The sequence below is a fragment of the Hylobates moloch genome, unplaced genomic scaffold (genome assembly GCF_009828535.3).
Source record: "Hylobates moloch isolate HMO894 unplaced genomic scaffold, HMol_V3 SCAFFOLD_20, whole genome shotgun sequence".
NCBI lineage: Eukaryota > Metazoa > Chordata > Mammalia > Primates > Hylobatidae > Hylobates > Hylobates moloch.
The window spans coordinates 5,791,801-5,809,746 of record NW_026652295.1 but is presented as its reverse complement, the minus strand read 5'-3'; the positions used below and the strand labels follow the sequence as shown (position 1 = coordinate 5,809,746).

Here is a 17,946-nt window from a genome sequence, read left to right as displayed (position 1 = left end):
TCCTATTTCTCCACATCCTCTCCAGCACCTGTTGTTTCCTGACTTTTCAATGATGGCCATTCTAACTGGTGTGAGATGCTATCTCATTGTGGTTTTGATTTGCATTTCTCTGATGGCCAGTGATGATGAGCATTTTTTCATGTGTCTTTTGGCTGCATAAATGTCTTCTTTCGAGAAGTGTCTGTTCATGTCCTTTGCCCACTTTTTGATGGGGTTGTTTGTTTTTTTCTTGTAAATTTGTTTGAGTTCATTGTAGATTCTGGATATTAGCCCTTTGTCAGATGAGTAGGTTGCAAAAATTTTCTCCCATTCTGTAGGTTGCCTGTTCAATCTGATGGTAGTTTCTTTTGCTGTGCAGAAGCTCTTTAGTTTAATTAGATCCCATTTGTCAATTTTGGCTTTTGTTGCCATTGCTTTTGGTGTTTTAGACATGAAGTCCTTGCCCATGCCTATGTCCTGAATGGTATTGCCTAGGTTTTCTTCTAGGGTTTTGATGGTTTTAGGTCTAACATGTAAGTCTTTAATCCATCTTGAATTAATTTTTGTATAAGGTATAAGGAAGGGATCCAGTTACAGCTTTCTACATAGGGCTAGCCAGTTTTCCCAGCACCATTTATTAAATAGGGAATCCTTTTCCCATTGCTTGTTTTTGTCAGGTTTGTGAAAGATCAGATAGTTGTAGATATGCAGCATTATTTCTGAGGGCTCTGTTCTGATCCATTGATCTATGTCTCTGTTGTGGTACCAGTACCATGCTGTTTTGGTTACTGTAGCCTTGTATAGTTTGAAGTCAGGTAGCATGATGCCTCCAGCTTTGCTCTTTTGGCTTAGGATTGACTTGGCAATGCGGGCTCTTTTCTGGTTCCATATGAACTTTAAAGTAGTTTTTTCCAATTCTGTGAAGAAAGTCATTGGTAGCTTGATGGGGATGGCATTGAATCTCTAAATTACCTTGGGCAGTATGGCCGTTTTCACGATATTGATTCTTCCAACCCATGAGCATGGAATGTTCTTCCATTTGTTTGTATCCTCTTTTATTTCATTGAGCAGTGGTTTGTAGTTCTCCTTGAAGAGCTCCTTCACATCCCTTGTAAGTTGGATTCCTAGGTGTTTGATTCTCTTTGAAGCAATTGTGAATGGGAGTTCATTCATGATTTGGCTCTCTGTTTGTCTGTGATTGGTGTACAAGAATGCTTGTGATTTTTGTACATTGATTTTGTATCCTGAGACTTTGCTGAATTTGCTTATCAGCTTAAGGAGATTTTGGGCTGAGACAATGGGGTTTTCTAGATATACAATCATATCATCTGCAAAGAGGGACAATTTGACTTCCTCTTTTCCTAATTGAATACCATTTATTTCCTTCTCCTGCCTCATTGCCCTGGCCAGAACTTCCAGCACTATGTTGAATAGGAGTGGTGAGAGAGGGCATCCCTGTCTTGTGCCAGTTTTCAAAGGGAATGCCTCCAGTTTTTGCCCGTTCAGTATGATATTGGCTGTGGGTTTGTCATAGACAGCTCTTATTATTTTGAGATACGTCCCATCGATACCTAATTTATTGAGAGTTTTTAACATGAAGGATTGTTGAATTTTGTCAAAGGCCTTTTCTGCATCTGTTGAGATAATCATGTGGTTTTTGTCTTTGGTTCTGTTAATATGCTCGATCACATTTATTGATTTGCGTATGTTGAACCAGCCTTGCATCCCAGGGATGAAGCCCACTTGATCATGGTGGATGATAAGCTTTTTGATGTGGTGCTGGATTCGGTTTGCCAGTATTTTATTGAGGATTTTTGCATCAATGTTCATCAAGGATATTGGTCTGAAATTTTCTTTTTTGGTTGTGTCTCTGCCAGGCTTTGGTATCAGGACGATGCTGGCCTCATAAAATGTGTTAGGGAGGATTCCCTCTTTTTCTATCGATTGGAATAGTTTCAGAAGGAATGGTACCAGTTCCTCCTTGTACCTCTGGTAGAATTCGGCTGTGAATCCATCAGGTCCTGGACTCTTTTTGGTTGGTAGGCTATTGATTATTGCCACAATTTCAGAGCCTGTTATTGGTCTATTCAGAGATTCAACTTCTTCCCGGTTTAGTCTTGGGAGTGTGTATTTGTTGAGGAATTTATCCATTTCTTCTAGATTTTCTAGTTTATTTGCTTAGAGGTGTTTGTAGTATTCTCTGATGGTAGATTGTATTTCTGTGGGATTGATGGTGATATCCCCTTTATCATTTTTTATTGCGTCTATTTGATTCTTCTCTCTTTTCTTCTTTATTAGTCTTGCTAACGGTCTATCAATTTTGTTGATCTTTTCAAAAAACCAGCTCCTGGATTCATTAATTTTTTGAAGGGTTTTTTATGTCTCTATTTCCCTTAGTTCTGCTCTGATTTTAGTTATTTCTTGCCTTCTGCTAGCTTTTGAATGTGTTTGCTCTTGCTTTTCTAGTTCTTTTAATTGTGATGTTAGGGTGTCAATTTTGGATCTTTCCTGCTTTCTCTTGTGGGCATTTAGTGCTATAAATTTCCCTCTACACACTGCTTTGAATGTGTCCCAGAGATTCTGGTATGTTGTGTCTTTGTTCTCGTTGGTTTCAAAGAACATCTTTATTTCTGCCTTCATTTCATTATGTACCCAATAGTCATTCAGGAGCAGGCTGTTCAGTTTCCATGTAGTTGGGCGATTTTGAGTGAGTTTCTTCATCCTGAGTTCTAGTTTGATTGCACTGTGGTCTGAGAGACAGTTTGTTATAATTTCTGTTCTTTTACATTTGCTGAGGAGAGCTTTACCTCCAACTATGTGGTCAATTTTGGAATAGGTGTGGTGTGGTGCTGAAAAAAATGTATATTCTGTTGATTTGGGGTGGAGAGTTCTGTAGATGTCTATTAGGTCCACTTTGTGCAGAGCTGAGTTCAATTCCTGGGTATCCTTGTTAACTTTCTGTCTTGTTGATCTGTCTAATGTTGACAGTGGGGTGTTAAAATCTCCCATTATTATTGTGTGGGAGTTCAAGTCTCTTTGTAGGTCACTCAGGACTTGCTTTATGAATCTGGGTGCTCCTGTGTTGGGTGCATATATATTTAGGATAGTTAGCTCTTCTTGTTGAATTGATCCCTTTACCATTATGTAATGGCCTTCTTTGTCTCTTTGATCTTTGTTGGTTTAAAGTCTATTTTATCAGAGACTAGGATTGCAACCCCTGCCTTTTTTTGTTTTCCATTTGCTTGGTAGATCTTTCTCCATCCCTTTATTTTGAGTCTATGTGTGTCTCTGCATGTGAGATGGGTTTCCTGAATACAGCACACTGATGGGTCTTGACTCCTTATCCAATTTGCCAGTCTGTGTCTTTTAATTGGAGCATTTAGCCCATTTACATTTAAAGTTAATATTGTTATGTGTGAATTTGATCCTGTCATTATGATGTTAGTTGGTTATTTTGCTCGTTAGTTGATGCAGTTTCTTCCTAGCCTCGATGGTCTTTATGTAAAATCATCACTTTGTACCCCATAATACATGCAATTATACAATTATTATGTGTCTATTTAAAAAAGTTAAAGACATGCTAAAGGAAGTTTTCCAACACAAAGGAAAATGACACTATTGTATATCGAAAATTAGATCCTCTGACACGTAAGAATTGCAGCAAAAATGCTAAATATCTGAGTAAAATGCTCATGCCTGTAATCCCAGCACTTTAAAAGACTGGGGCAGGAGGATGGCTTGAGGCCAGGAGTTCAAGAGCAGGCTGGGCAACACGAGACCCTGTCTCAAGAAAAGAAAAGAAAACAAAAAACAGGAAAAGAAACGTCTGTAAACATTAGCCCCTTTCATTGAGGAACTTGGGATATAAAAACTGAGCATGCTTAGATAGAGTTGTGTAATGTCAGCCAAATGGAAACTCTTGAGGCATGGATGGCTTAGGACACAATTCCCCTAGTCATTCCTGAGTACAGAGGATTGCATGGTGAAAGAGATCCCCATGGCTGTGGAGGTAGCACCCTCTCGTTCTGTTCATGGGCTGTCTGGGAGCTGAGCCATTAGCTTTCCACCCATTGATGGAGGCCCAGCCCTACTGGGAGCATTTGCTTCCTCCCCACCTCATCCACTGCCTGCAAGTTCCTGACCGTGTTATGAAACTCCCACCCTAAATACACAGATAACATCTCAGCCATGAGTGATACTGGAAGAGATCACGTGTAACTAATTAGATGTCAGAGTGAGAGAAAAGAAACTTTTCCCCGGGTCCTAGTCATTTGAAAAGAAATATTATCCTCAAAGAAAACTCTTTACTTGAGATCTGAAGTGCAAAGCATATTTATCTTGTTCCAGGCTAACCTTGCCAAGGAGATTTGAATTTAAATAAGGCTATTCTGGAGCCTATTAATCTAGGGTGATGGAGTAGCTGTGAAAGCCAGGGTCACTAAACACTTCGGGTTGTATAGGAAGCAGGACGGGGTCCATTCAGGGTTGCAAATGTTTTATTGCTCTTTTTCCCTAGGTCCCTCTGCCTGATGGGGCAACCTTCACTGTTCTGGAGAGAGGCTAGCAGAGTCATTGTCTAACATACACAGTGATCTTCCTTCCAGCTTCCAAGCAAACCAAGCAAAGATGGAGGCTCTCAGGTGGGAACTGACGTCATGTTCCTGCTCAGAGACCTCCACACCTTCACCCCAATCCACATCTGTACCCTTCTCTCCCTGCAGACCCTGCCTTGCTTCCCACATCTGTCCAGGGTGTTGCTCTCAGCCTCATCCTCTTGCAACCTTGGTATTTCAGACCCTTTTGTATTCCCACCGTCTCTACCTTCCTCCATGAACATGCCTCAGTCTCTTTTAATTTAAAAATAACCAAAACAGACTTCCCTGCATTGCATTATGTGCTAGCTCCTGCCCTATCTTTTCTTCTCTCTTACAACCTAGATCACTTTTTTTTTTTAGACAGGGTCTCACTCTGTCTTCCAGGATGGAGTGCAGTGATGCAATCATGGCTCACTGCAGCCTTGATATCCCGGGCTCAAGTGATCCTCCCGCTCAGCCCCTCAAGTAGCTGAGACTACAGGTCAGCTAACTTCTTTATCTTTAATAGAGACAGGGTTTTGCCATGTTGCCCAGGATGGCCTCAAACTCCTGGGCTCAAGCAATTCTCCTGCCTCGACCTCCTAAAATGCTGGGATTACTGGTATGAGCCACTGTACCCAGCCTCTAAGTCACTCTTAAGGAAGACGCTACCTCTTTCTTCCCTCCTCATTCATTGGTCAGTTGGTTTTGCCCAGCCCTCCTCCACCACTCACCAATACTCCCACAACCTCCTCCTCTGCTTCATCCAATCCAGAGCCTCACAAGTGTAGACAAAAATGCCTCTTAGGCCTCACCTCCTGGATTTCCCACAGGCAGTCAAGCTCATCCTGCCCAGAATTGGGCTGGTCATCCACCCATCACCACCACTCCCAACACAGACTTTCTTCTGTTCCGTTTTTATTCACAGTCTTGGTAAACAAAACCATCATACTCCTTGGACAGGCAAAAGTCTTCCCCAACTCATCCGAGTCCCTCACATCTCCCTAAAACTGTGGGTTGTACCTCCAATGGCTTCTCTCCCTCTCCATGGTGCTGGCCACCTGAATGCCTTTCTGGTCCACTATTGCAGTTCTTCAGGGGTGGGGGACAGCCGGGGAGGACTCAGCTCAATCTCCAGCCTTTCCTCTCCATCCATCTTCCATGAACAGAGATTTGCAAATTTAGATCTTCTTCTTAAATTATTCCAATGGCTTTTTATAGCCTAAGAATAAAGCATGAATGTTTAATTTGATATCAAAGGATTTCACAATCTTATCCTCACCTATATCATAGGTCAGTGCTGAATGAAGAGCGTGGATTTCAGAGCTCTATCACTAACTAGCTGTGTGACTTCAGCAAGGTTCTTAACCTTCCTGGGTTTCAACTTCCTCCCCTATAAACTGGGGGTAATTATAATAGTACTGTTCTTTTTTTTTTTTTTTTTTTGAGACGGAGTCTCGCTCTGTCACCCAGGCTGGAGTGTGGTGGGGTGATCTCGGCTCACTACTGCAAGCTCTGCCTCCCAGGTTGACGCCATTCTCCTGCCTCAGCCTCCCGAGTAGCTGGGACTACAGGCGGCCACCACCACGTCCGGCTAATTTTGTGTATTTTTAGTAGAGACAGGGTTTCACTGTGTTAGCCAGGATGGTCTCAATCTCCTGACCTCGTGATCTGCCCATCTTGGCCTCCCAAAGTGCTGGGATTACAGGCATGAGCCACTGCGCCCGGCCAATAGTACTGTTCTTATAGGGTGCTAGGGACATCAGATGTGTTAACATCCATGAGGGTTTTAGAACAGCACTTTGCACTAAGGAAGTGTTATATGTATTTGCTAGTTTCGTGCATTGCCTGCTATCACTGTTCTCCTATGCACCTAAATATTCAAACATGCTATGCTCCAGCCACAACACACAGCAGACAGTTCCGCAAACACACCATGGTGGCTGTTTCATGCCACTGTAACTTTGTTCTTCCTCCTTTTCTTGACCTCCTAAATTCCCATTTATCTTTCGAGCCTCAGCTCAAATATCACTTCCCAAATACCTGGAGACTTTGCCCACTGAGACTCCATGGCACCCCAAATAAACTCCCATTTTACCAGGGATCATTTAAATTAATTATTTTTCAAAGTCTGAGAGTTACCACTTTTGGGCACTTATCACATGCCAGTCCGTGTTCGAAATACATGTATTAGCTTATTTAAGTCTCATAGCAAACCTATGACAGTTTTGATAATTGGTTTACAGGTTTGTCATTTCTCCTACATTGTGAGGGTCTTTATGGGTAAGAATCTATGTTTTGATCATCTTTGAATCTCCAGCACCTACCAAGGTGCCTGGTGTATAGTGGTTACATAGTGAAATTAATATCTCTTGAGCCAATCAGAAATGGGCTGCACTCAGAGAAAGATGGGAGCATGGGCAAACAACTGACATTGAAGGGTGTCTAGGCAAGGGATCCGTGTTAGTTGAACCTGAAATTCATCAGTGTCATAAACAAAAACTGCAGTAACTACCTCACTGCATTATTAAATCTTTATTACTATATGAACATTTTCTATAGTGCTGAGGGGTTAATGTGCTCTCATTTGATTCTGTACTGTCATATAATTTCAGGTCTTTTCAAGGACATAATAATACAATTCATGATGACATTTTATTCCATGCTCTTGCTTCCAGGGTCATATTCAAAGTTCTGAGTTTTCCATGACCCTTAGCACCTTTAATACAGGGTAAAGAGAGACTCGCCCTGACAACCTATTCTTCTTGTTGGACACGAGATGGAAATTGTAGAGAATTATAGTCAGGGATAATTGTTATAGTTTCTACGGTGATGGTCTAAGACCACAAACAAACACAAGTATTTATTGCTTAATTGCTACAAAGGAATATGCTTTTTCTAAATAGGAACTATATTAAAAAGTTCAAAATAAATATTTCAGTTTTGGTTAACTTTTCTTCCCCACCCCTTTGGTACATAGTAAGTTCTGTTTTGTTAGTCAGCAGAGAATGGTTAAGATTAAAACTGTTTAATGCACTGATTCAAATATCTTTGGGTGGCCTCGAAGTTGCTCTTAGCAGGGGGAAAGAGACATCCAGCCATGTGAGTGTCCCGAGGGATGCCAATGAGAATGAATCTGTCCAGAAAACCCAAGTCTAGAGCCCCAGGATATCTCCAGGAACCCTCAGATTTGGCTTAATCCATTCCAATAATCTGTAGATAGCATATGCACAGGATTTGGGGTCACTTCCTTTTTTTTTTTTTTTTTTTTTTGAGATGGAGTCTCCCTCTGTCACCAGGCTGGAGTGCTGTGGCATGGTCTTAGCTCACTGCAACCTCCACAACCCAGGTTCAAGTGATTCTCCTGCCTCAGCCTCCCAAGTAGCTGGGACTACAGATGCGCACCACCACACCCAGCTAATTTTTGTATTTTTAGTAGAGACAGGATTTCACCATGTTGGCCAGACTGGTCTTGTTGTCTTGACCTCATGACTTACCTGCCTTGGCCTCCCAAATTACTGGGATTACAGGCATGAGCCACTGCGCCTGGCCATCACTTCTTGATCTCTTGTAGCATTAGGTGTGACAGGAAGTTTAACCTCTCTGGGCTTGTGTTTTCTAAGGAACTACCACTGCTGGAATGAAGCATGGATGACAAGGCCTGACCTTCCTGTTGGATTTGGAGGCTGGCAAGCTGTGGACAGCACCCCCCAGGAAAATAGTGATGGTAAAACTGTGTCCTCCCTCCAGGAAATTGCTTCATTGCTGATCTTTATTTTGCTTTTATGCTTGCATTTGATGTGTGGGAACCACGCCCGTTGGGAGCCAACATCTGAAGTGTGCTTCCTGGGCACATGTACAGTATTAGCTACCTTCCAATCAGATTTAATTTCATTTCAATAGTCAGCTTTACCCTGATTATTTTACAAATTTTAGAAAAAGAATATAAAACAACATGTAATTCATCCATTCTTGCTTTGCTAAGCAGTTTTGAAGACAGGAGAGAAAATAGCTGTAAGCATTTTTACTAGGCTATAAAATATACTTCAGCCCTTCGTGGTATGCACTGATAAGATATAAGGCAGTAGAGAAAATAGAGAACTTGAAAAATAATTATAGATCATCCTTTAAATTGTTGTTTTTCCAGAACCTGGCCTCCTTTTATGTCGTGTGATTTCCTCCAAAGCTTGAGTATGTGGGTATTTGTCTTCTAACTTGCCAACTATGCTAAGCAGCTGCAGCTCTGACCTCCCCCAGATTTTTATAAAATCACATCATAAGCCTCCATCTCTCTTTAATATGATAATATAAAGAATCAGTAGACTGTGGATATTATGTTTATTTCCTCAGGTGTTGATATATTGATGGGCACACATAGGCACATGCATAAACGTTCAATGGATATTCATAGTGAAACCATATTATAATCCTAGGCTTTAAGGAAGAAAGTTTAGCACTTTCTGGTGTTCTGGTATATATATCATGGGGACATTTTACAGATGACTAATAGCAGCTAATCTCTTATTAACTATGGATAGGTGGTTAAAATTTAAAGCATTTTGGAAGAGTAACATGGGCCTTCTGACTTCCTAAATGCATGGTGGGCATGGCCAAAATGCACAGGTAATGTCCAAATTCTCCAGTTAAACTTGACATAGGTTCATAATGTCCAAAAACAAAAGACAAAAAGCAAAACAAACAGCAACACAACCACAGAGGACACGTCAACATTTCCAACATTTCAGATACCATGTGAACAAGAGATAAATGCTGTGTAAGCCACCTGCTTGGCATGAACGCATCTGGGTATGTGTTTGTAGGTGGCAGAGTAGCTGCAGGAATAGTGTTGCCTTGTATTTATTTCCATGGCTTCAATTTTTGGCTTGAGGAGGCATGGCCAATGGAATTCTCTTGAGCCTTGGAAAGCGTTTGGGCTAAATCAGCAATGAAGTTGGGAACGCTGGTCTCTACAGAGTCACCCTCAGTGCCATGAATCTTGCAGTATCTGGACAGAATTGGAGATGACAAACTCACACCGCCCTTCCTCTGTTCAATGCAGGCATGTATCGGTGTGGCCCCGCCTCGGTTCAAGCCATCAAGCATGGCCACGTCTGCTTCCAATTTGATGCACCTTTTGTTTTTGCAGAGGTAAGTGGGAAGCTGGAGGAAAGTGCTGTTTTTCTCCCCAACCTCTTAACACATGAAAGAGTAAGCTAAAAGTTGTTATTTCTAAGTTTTCCAGGTACATAGTGTATGCTTCGTGTTGACAAAGGTAATTAGGCATTATTCCAACTTCCAGGCTATTAATGCTGAATGCAGTTCTTGTTTAACATTTTTCTTTCCTTGATATTTTGGGATTCTCTACTCCCAAAGGTAAATGCTTTACTAACATTAGCTTAGTTCTCTGCACCCATTAAGTAGGTATCAACTGCTCCAGAGAAGTTATATGACTAATGGATCTCTTGACTAACGATTGGTAGAGATGGGTCATGAATTGAAATTTCAGGACATGCCACTTCCCTCTGGGACTAGTCCAGCAATCCATGTAAGACAAAATCCACATACACACACCCAACCATGGTCTTACCCTGGCCTTTGCAATCTATGTCCTGCCATCCCACACCATCACCTGTGGCCAGGGAGGGAGGGTTGAGTTGCCAAAGGAGGAAGGGGAGCCTGGAGGCTACTCTAAGAGAGGAATACAGCCCACCTACAGGGTTGATGGGAATGCCTGGGCAAAGGCTCTGCAATTTCAGAAGAACTAGGCAGGGACTGGAAGCAGAACAGGCTGTTAAAGGATACTCAAGGAGAGCTCTGAAGATCAAATTAAATGTAAGAGATGTTGGGTAAAGGAGAAGGCTGGGCTGCCAGCCTTGGAAGACTTGAAAGACTGAGAGGCAGGACTTCCCCAGGGTATATTTGCACCAATAAATACACTGAAATAATGTCTCTCACTTTGCCTACCATTGGATGCTCTTAGCAACCCTCTAAAATTGATAATATAATTCTTCCCATTTTATAGAAAATAAAATAGAGGTAAAGAGTGATTAAGTGACTTTCTTACAATCATCTAGCTAATAAATAGCAGTGCTAAGATTTGAAGCCAGGCAGATACCTGAATGCATACTGGTAACCATTGCACTCTAGTACTCTAGGAGGAGTAAATAGTTATTATTAATGTACACCAGGCATTGTACTCGGGGGAATTCTAAGGTTCAAGTCTTTAAGAAACGTATTTCTAGATGCCAGGTGATGGGGCATAAACACACTGAACATGAAATGACAACAATACTAGTGATGCCATGGAATTAATTGTCGGGTGGGCTGTGTAGAGAGCACAGATCTGCATTCATATGATGCATGAGTTGAGAAGTAGAGGCCAAGAACTGAAGCAGGATGGCAAAGACCACAGGAGACCATCTAGGAAGGAAGGGCAACCTGGGAACAGACAGTGAGGATGCCTGTGGAAGTGTCCCCAGGTAGTAGGAGCAGAGAACTGTGGGACCACATGGGAAGGAGGGATGATTAGGCAAAGGGATTAGAAAGAAGCCAGAGGAAGGGAGGAGTGCAAAGCAGGGGGATGAGTTGAGCATCTGAAAGCTGTGTGGGGGCAGCTGAAAGCTGTGCAGACTCACTAGAATGCCAAGGATGCATCAGGGGTGTTGGAAGGTGGAGGCTGAAGGAACGCAGTGAGGCGGACCTCCCTGAGAAACTTGCTCCTTGTCCCTCCTGTAAGTGAGGGAGAGTTTTCACTGGGTGGGAACTTGGGCAAGGTGCTGTCAGCCTTGTGGAGCATGGATTGGAGGGGTTGTTAGGAAGTTGTGGGGAACATCTAGAGGGCTGGTCATCTCTCCAAGCCAGAGATGGAAAGGGCATGAGCTGGACAAGTGGCAATAACGAGGAAAAGAGGAGGCAGGACTGAGAAATATTAATATTTAGAAGGCAAAACGAACCTCAAAATTCAGACGGCAAGATCAGGAATTTGAAACACACAAAAGACCAGTGTTATCTCGTCGTACCTGCCATGGCAGTTTATAGAAGCCTTTGGAGACCAAGCTTACTGGACTTGGAATTTTATCCCCTCAATTTCACTTCGGGATTTGAAGATTTCCACAAACCTCCCAGCTGTCATTTGATAGTTTATGATGCTATGAGAGCCTCTAATGAGGAGATCACTATGAAATCCACCAAGCCTTGTTTTCAGCTTTGTATTACACTTTATTGCTGCAAAGAAGGAGAAGGACCTCCCTCCACAAGCGAGCTGCCTAATAGCTGTAAATGCAAACGCTTTTTGCTATTATTAAATATAGATCAGGGTGTTATGAATGTCACCATGATTTGCAGATTATAATTACTCCTTTCTCACCCACTGCAGAGGCGTGTCTGACAGAGGGTACAATTTGTTGCTTTGGCATGTGCTGCGCTCCAGGGCTGAGCCATTTTTAAGAGAAGTTTGAGTTGATGAAAAGTGTATGAGGAATCTTTTCTCAAGGGTGCCTGCAGTGGGACCCCATGGGGAGCGTCATACAAGTCGATATGACTCAGGTTCGAGTCTGTGGCTCTCTGTGCTCTCCCTCATCCTTGCTGAGTCAGCTCGCCTTCTCTTCCCTCCCGGCATGCTGACTTTCTTGGTCATTCCTTACTCATTTCCGGGCTTGATCAAGCATCACGTTCATTGACTATTTTTTAGTTTTCCCAGGGCCTCGGTCTCCATGAGTGAAAGCAGAGCCTAAAAAGAAGAGGGGTATGCCTGGAAAATGTCTTACCTTCTGTTCCTTTTTTCTCTCCTCCTCCACTTTGGAAGTTCACCCTCCATGTTTCTGGATTTCTGCCAGGGCTTGAAGCTTATTTCTCTTACCCCTCCCTTCCCATGTCCTCACTGCTGCAGTGGGTTCCTGTGGATCTGAAGCCCTGTCTGCCTCTTATCTCCCCAGCTCATGGTGGCCTAGGGCTTCCAAATAGGTGAGAGGAGATGAGAGCTGTTCTAAGTGTCTGGAGTCATATTCCAAGATTCCATGTTCACTAAGCCCTCAGAGGTTCTTAGTGAAGAACTCTCTCCTTCTCGCTGAAGATAACTCTCTTCTGTCCTAACTTCTCATGAACTCTGCTGCCCTCTTTCACACCACTCCAACCCAAACTCACACACATACACACACACCTGTGCACACACATACACACACACCTGTGCACACACACACACATGCATGCACGCACCCATATGCACCCACACTACTCCTGCCTGCCCTCCCTGGCACTGAGATGATTTTGACAGGAGAAATAACGGGCTCCCTGGGACCACAGCAACCATCTCATCGCTCAAGAAGCTAAGCCCTCCTCTGCTGTGGGCCAGCAGTTCTCTTATACAACGTGTGGAGATGTTTTCTTGTAGATTATTCATTCTCGATTCAAACTTATTTATTTTGCTACTATCTTATCAGATGCAGCCTATTTTTTTTTTTTTTTTGGCATCTCCTACTTGGCTGTAAAATAATCCAGTCATTTATTCAAATAGCATATAAAACTTTGGAATTATTTTAGCTTTCCTTCTTAACCTCCCTTATGCATCTTGCCAAAAATACCTTCCAAAAAGTTATCATAAATCCAGCCACTTCTACAATCTCTATCGTTACCCTCTGAGCTCTGTACAACACTGAGCTCCATAAAGTTACCTCCTAACTCATCTCCCTGATCCTCGTCTTGCTCCTTTTCTGTCTATTCTCCACAGATCATGAGAATTATTCTTTAAATGTAAATACAAACATCACACTCCTACCCCAACCCTTCTGGTGGAGTTCCACCACCCTTACGATAAAACTGAACATAAATTCTTACAAGATTCCATGGCTTCCCTTCCACTTCATCCCTTGTTTATTTCCCTCCAGCCATACTGAGATTTTTGCTCTTTGGAAAGCATCCACACATCCTCTTGTGTCAGCACTTTTAGACATACTGTTCCTTTTGCTAGGAAAGCTCCCCTCACTATCTTTCACTCTACGTAGGAAGAATGCTTTGCATGCTTTGTTCCCTCTCTGCACTCAAGTCTCTGCTCTGGTCACCTCTTCAAAGAGGCCTTCGCTCACCCCACCCCACTCCACCTAAAATATCACCATCTGCCCTGTTGTTTTCATCCTCCTACCTTAGTGTGTATTCCATTTCTCCCTTCTAGAATATGAGCTCCATGAAGGTAGAAGCTCTTGTATCCACATTGCTGAGAGCAGGATCTAGGGTCCAGTGCCAGGAAGGCCTCCTGGCCCAGGAGGGCATTCGCTGCCTCCATATGCCCTCTGAGAAGCAGTATTTTCTCTGCAGAGCATGCAGATGAGGTTATCTCCACTTGGAAACAAATGAACCAACCAAAGCAAACTCTGTCCAGGGTCCTGAAAGCAAGAGCACGTCTCTAGCCTCAGCGATGAAGAGCATATCTTCTGCCACCTGTGGACAAATGTTCACATTCTATGGGCCCAGGTGGACATTTGCAGAGAGCAGCCCCCAAGCCTGCTTTCCACCCCCCTTTGCTGAGAACCGAGGGCCGTGACCAATGGTAGAGGCTACTATGTAGGAAGTGCCTGTGCTTAAAAGGCAAGGGTGTGGTGTTGTGAAAAAAATATCCAATTTCATGCACCAATGCCCAGGTTTTGTGCGACGATAACCCTTCAAGTGTAGGGATAGAAAAAGGTGATCACTAACATTACATTACTTTCAAAAGAAGGAAGAAAAATTAGCCTTAAATGTAGGGCTTTCACAGGTAGTACCAATCTATCCACCAGCCCTGCAAGGAAGGTAGGCTCAGAGAGATTCAGTAACTCATCCAGAGCCACACAGCCGAAGTCCAATATTCCTTGCCATACACTCTGAACTTAGCTACTGTTCTACCATAGAGAGTCAATTGATTTTGGGTGGGGCCAATCACTCGATGCATTTTTAAGCTCCTAGATGACTCTCTAGTACAGCCAGAATAGAGAACCATTCCACTACAGGCTGAAACCAAAAAGAAAGCTTGCTAATGTCACCTGGAAAGAATAATTTCCCTCCACATCCCACCCCAACACACATATACAAAAGCCACCCCATACAGGTGTTTCTCCTCTCCTCTCTCCACAAAGGACAGTGCTGTTGATCTGTCCTGAGATTTTAGCCTACATAAATTTCTGAAGCCATATTCAAGGTGAGGGGGCAGGAATTAGCCACTTTCATATTTAGCTTGTCTCCCCGGAAAACCATAAGCTGTTGTACGGATTGTTATTACGAAGAGATTTATCATTGTTGTTGCTACAACTTGAAAGTGGAGGGGGTTGCTGTTTGTACTTACGTGGCTTCCTCCAGAGGGAATGCCAGAATTCTCAGGCAGCTCATTTAAAGCTTCCAAAATGACAAATATTCCACAGGTATCTGCTGCGTCCTCTCCTGTCCTGATTCCTGACTTCACATTTCAGCCTTTCACAACATGTGGCTAGCACCACTGAGTTCTGGCTACTCTGCTGAGGAGGAGGGCCACCATTTATCACCCTCAGAAATCTGAGCTGCAAGCGTGGAACCATCTCACCACTCAAGCTGGTGCTCATGCTCCCGCAGGGTGGTGTGGGAGAGGCAGTGTGCCGTGAAGGGCCGGGCTATGGGCTGGCCCAGGGCTTGCACTTCTTCTCCACCAGCTCCCAGCCATGAAACCACAAACACTTTGCCTCCCCCTTCTGAGTCCTGGTGCCCTCATCCATAATACGGTTACAATACATACCTCACAGGCTTGTTGTGGTGAGGTTCAAACTAAATCCTTTATAAAATGTCCCTGAAACATGGTAGGTATGCAATAAATGTTGGCTATCTCCCCCTTAGTAGAAATCTGACTTCATGTGCACTCGGAACATTCTGTGAGAAAGTAAAATTGCTCTTTAACCTCAGCTTTAAAACCTAAGGATATATCTTCAAGTTTCCCCATTATCTAATGATGACTATTATATTTTTACTCAATTTTGAAATTTACAAGTCATGTTCACATAGATCTTATCTCATTCGGACCTAAAATGCTCCCATAAAATTGGCAGAACAAGTTTAATCATCTTTATTTTATAGAATCAGGAACTGAAGTTCATAGAGATTAACCTGCACTTTCTACAAGGACACGCCCACTACTGGAACCCAGGTTTCCTAAAGCAAATCTAGTATTCCTCTCAAATGCCATCTAGGTTTCACCTTGGCTGTTACTTTCTAGCCAGCCCTTGACTCCACCGCTCCATGTGCTCCCGAAGTATCTTGTACTTATTCTTTCATGGTACTTATCGCACTGTATCGCAGGGCTTCTCAAGCCTGACTGTCCAACAGAATTATGTGAGACTTTTTGTAAAATATAATGGATTTAGGGCCTCACATGATTTAGGTCCCACCTCCTTAATCAGGCATCTGTTTTTTTTTTTTAAAGTTCTCCAGGTGACTCTGATGCAGAGAATCATGCTTACTAAAGCGTAAACTCTATAATGGCAGCGACCAAATCTATTTTGTTCATCATTAGGATTCTGAATCCTTAAACAATATCTGGCAATACTATTAAATATTATTATCAATAACATTTACTGAGCATTTACTCTATGCCAGACACTATGATAAGTAATGTGTGTGTATTTGTTTCTGTTAATTCTGCCAATCGTCCTATGAAGAAGGAGTTATTATCACCCTATTTAAAGAGTGGGTAACTGAGGCTTGGAAAGGAGCTTGGGAAACATTTAGTAAATACATCAATGACAATTAGCAGTACAATTCATGCTTCCTACCTGCTTCCATGATAATTACTGGAAACCTCAAGAAAGTGATTGTAAAATATGTAATAAAGGACTCTAGTACAGTCAGCTTTCAGGCACACATTAGTCATTGTCTCTAGAAAGTAGAATGGTAAAGCAGAGCCTTGGGAGAGCTTGGGGGCAGCCAGCATGGCCCCAAGACACTATTTCTGAGTCCCACAAATAGCACATTTTAGTTGCTGAACCAATAGAAAATATCTTGAATTCCTCCTAGATCATCTAATGTTATTGTTCAATTTAAATACTTTTGGCTTCAAGTAGCAGAACTAATGTGGCTGAAACAGATGGACACTGATTTTCTCATACAAGAAATCCTGAAATAGGTGGTCCTGATGTGGGCTTAGCCATTTAACAGCATCATTAAGTTCCCCAAATCCCCAAATGCCTCTCAACTTTCTACTCTGCCACCTTCTCATTGTCGGCAGTGTTTCTGTTCACTGTGTCACGATGGCCACAGCAGCTTCAAGCATCCCTTCACCTGAAAACACCTGAAAGCAGAAAGGGAAGGACAAACTCATCCATGTACCTCTCTCCTTTTTCAAAGGGGAAAAATGTTTCCCAGAAGCCACCTAACAGAATTCCTCTTCCTCCTGGCAGTAGGTCACATAGCCACAGTTAGCCCAAAAGAAGTCCAGGGAAGCAAGAGATGGGCATGGTGGCATGGCGTTGTCTTCTCTCCCATGAGAGGTAGGACTTATGAAGACAGAGGAGAGAGAAAAATGGTTGCTTCTTAGACAATTTATTGTCTCAGGCTCAAATAATCTTTATTTAAAGTACTACTAAATAAACTAGATTCGCCTTTAGAATATTTTCAAAACCTGTTTGGCCCTATGATACGAATCCAATGTTGTTGAAGAAAGGGGCATGTCAGCTCCAGAGATCTCTAGATGACTGTGCTATGGACAGTTAAAGACTTTGGCACCAGCAGACATGTGATGATGGCTAATGCTCTCCTCTCCTGTTTCCAGGTCAACAGCGACCTCATTTACATTACAGCTAAGAAAGATGGCACTCATGTGGTGGAAAATGTGGATGCCACCCACATTGGGAAATTAATTGTGACCAAACAAATTGGAGGAGATGGCATGATGGATATTACCGATACTTACAAATTCCAAGAAGGTAATTTACTACCACTGAGTGAAGATTTATTTGCCCAAGTCCATTTAGTACTTATTCATTGTCGCTCAGAGATGAGTTCCAGAGAATGCACTGGCATTTGCAGCATTTGGTAGCAACAGCAGAAGTATAAACTTTCATGCATGAAAGACACATCACATATGCAATTTTTCATTGTAGTTTTCTTTGCTAGATTGCTTTGGGCAGAATTCTCATTCACATGGCTTGTAAAATGATTTGGTTTAAAGTCATATCTAATTTAACAGAATATAGAATATGTTCTTGCTCACAAGAACCTTAATTTTAAATAATCCTATTAGAAAACACTGTATAACTGATGTAATTTTAGTTCAGTAATAGAAATTAAAATAACCACTTCACATTTGTTTAGTACTTTACCAATTATTTTCACATATATTGTTCCATTACATTATCATGGAAGACTACAAAGTATATAATACAATATTAATAGGACAATACAATCT

The 17,946-nt window shown here is 42.4% G+C and overlaps 1 protein-coding gene across 1 annotated transcript in view; it reads left to right on the top strand.

Annotated features, from left to right (window-relative positions):
* Nucleotides 1–17,946, top strand: part of F13A1 (coagulation factor XIII A chain) — a 186,044-nt gene that overhangs the window by 115,746 nt on the left and 52,352 nt on the right. The window contains exons 9-11 of the mRNA XM_032140410.2: nt 8,177–8,280; nt 9,613–9,701; nt 17,311–17,464. Coding sequence (XP_031996301.1) covers nt 8,177–8,280; nt 9,613–9,701; nt 17,311–17,464 — 347 coding nt within the window. The remainder of the gene's footprint in view (nt 1–8,176; nt 8,281–9,612; nt 9,702–17,310; nt 17,465–17,946) is intronic.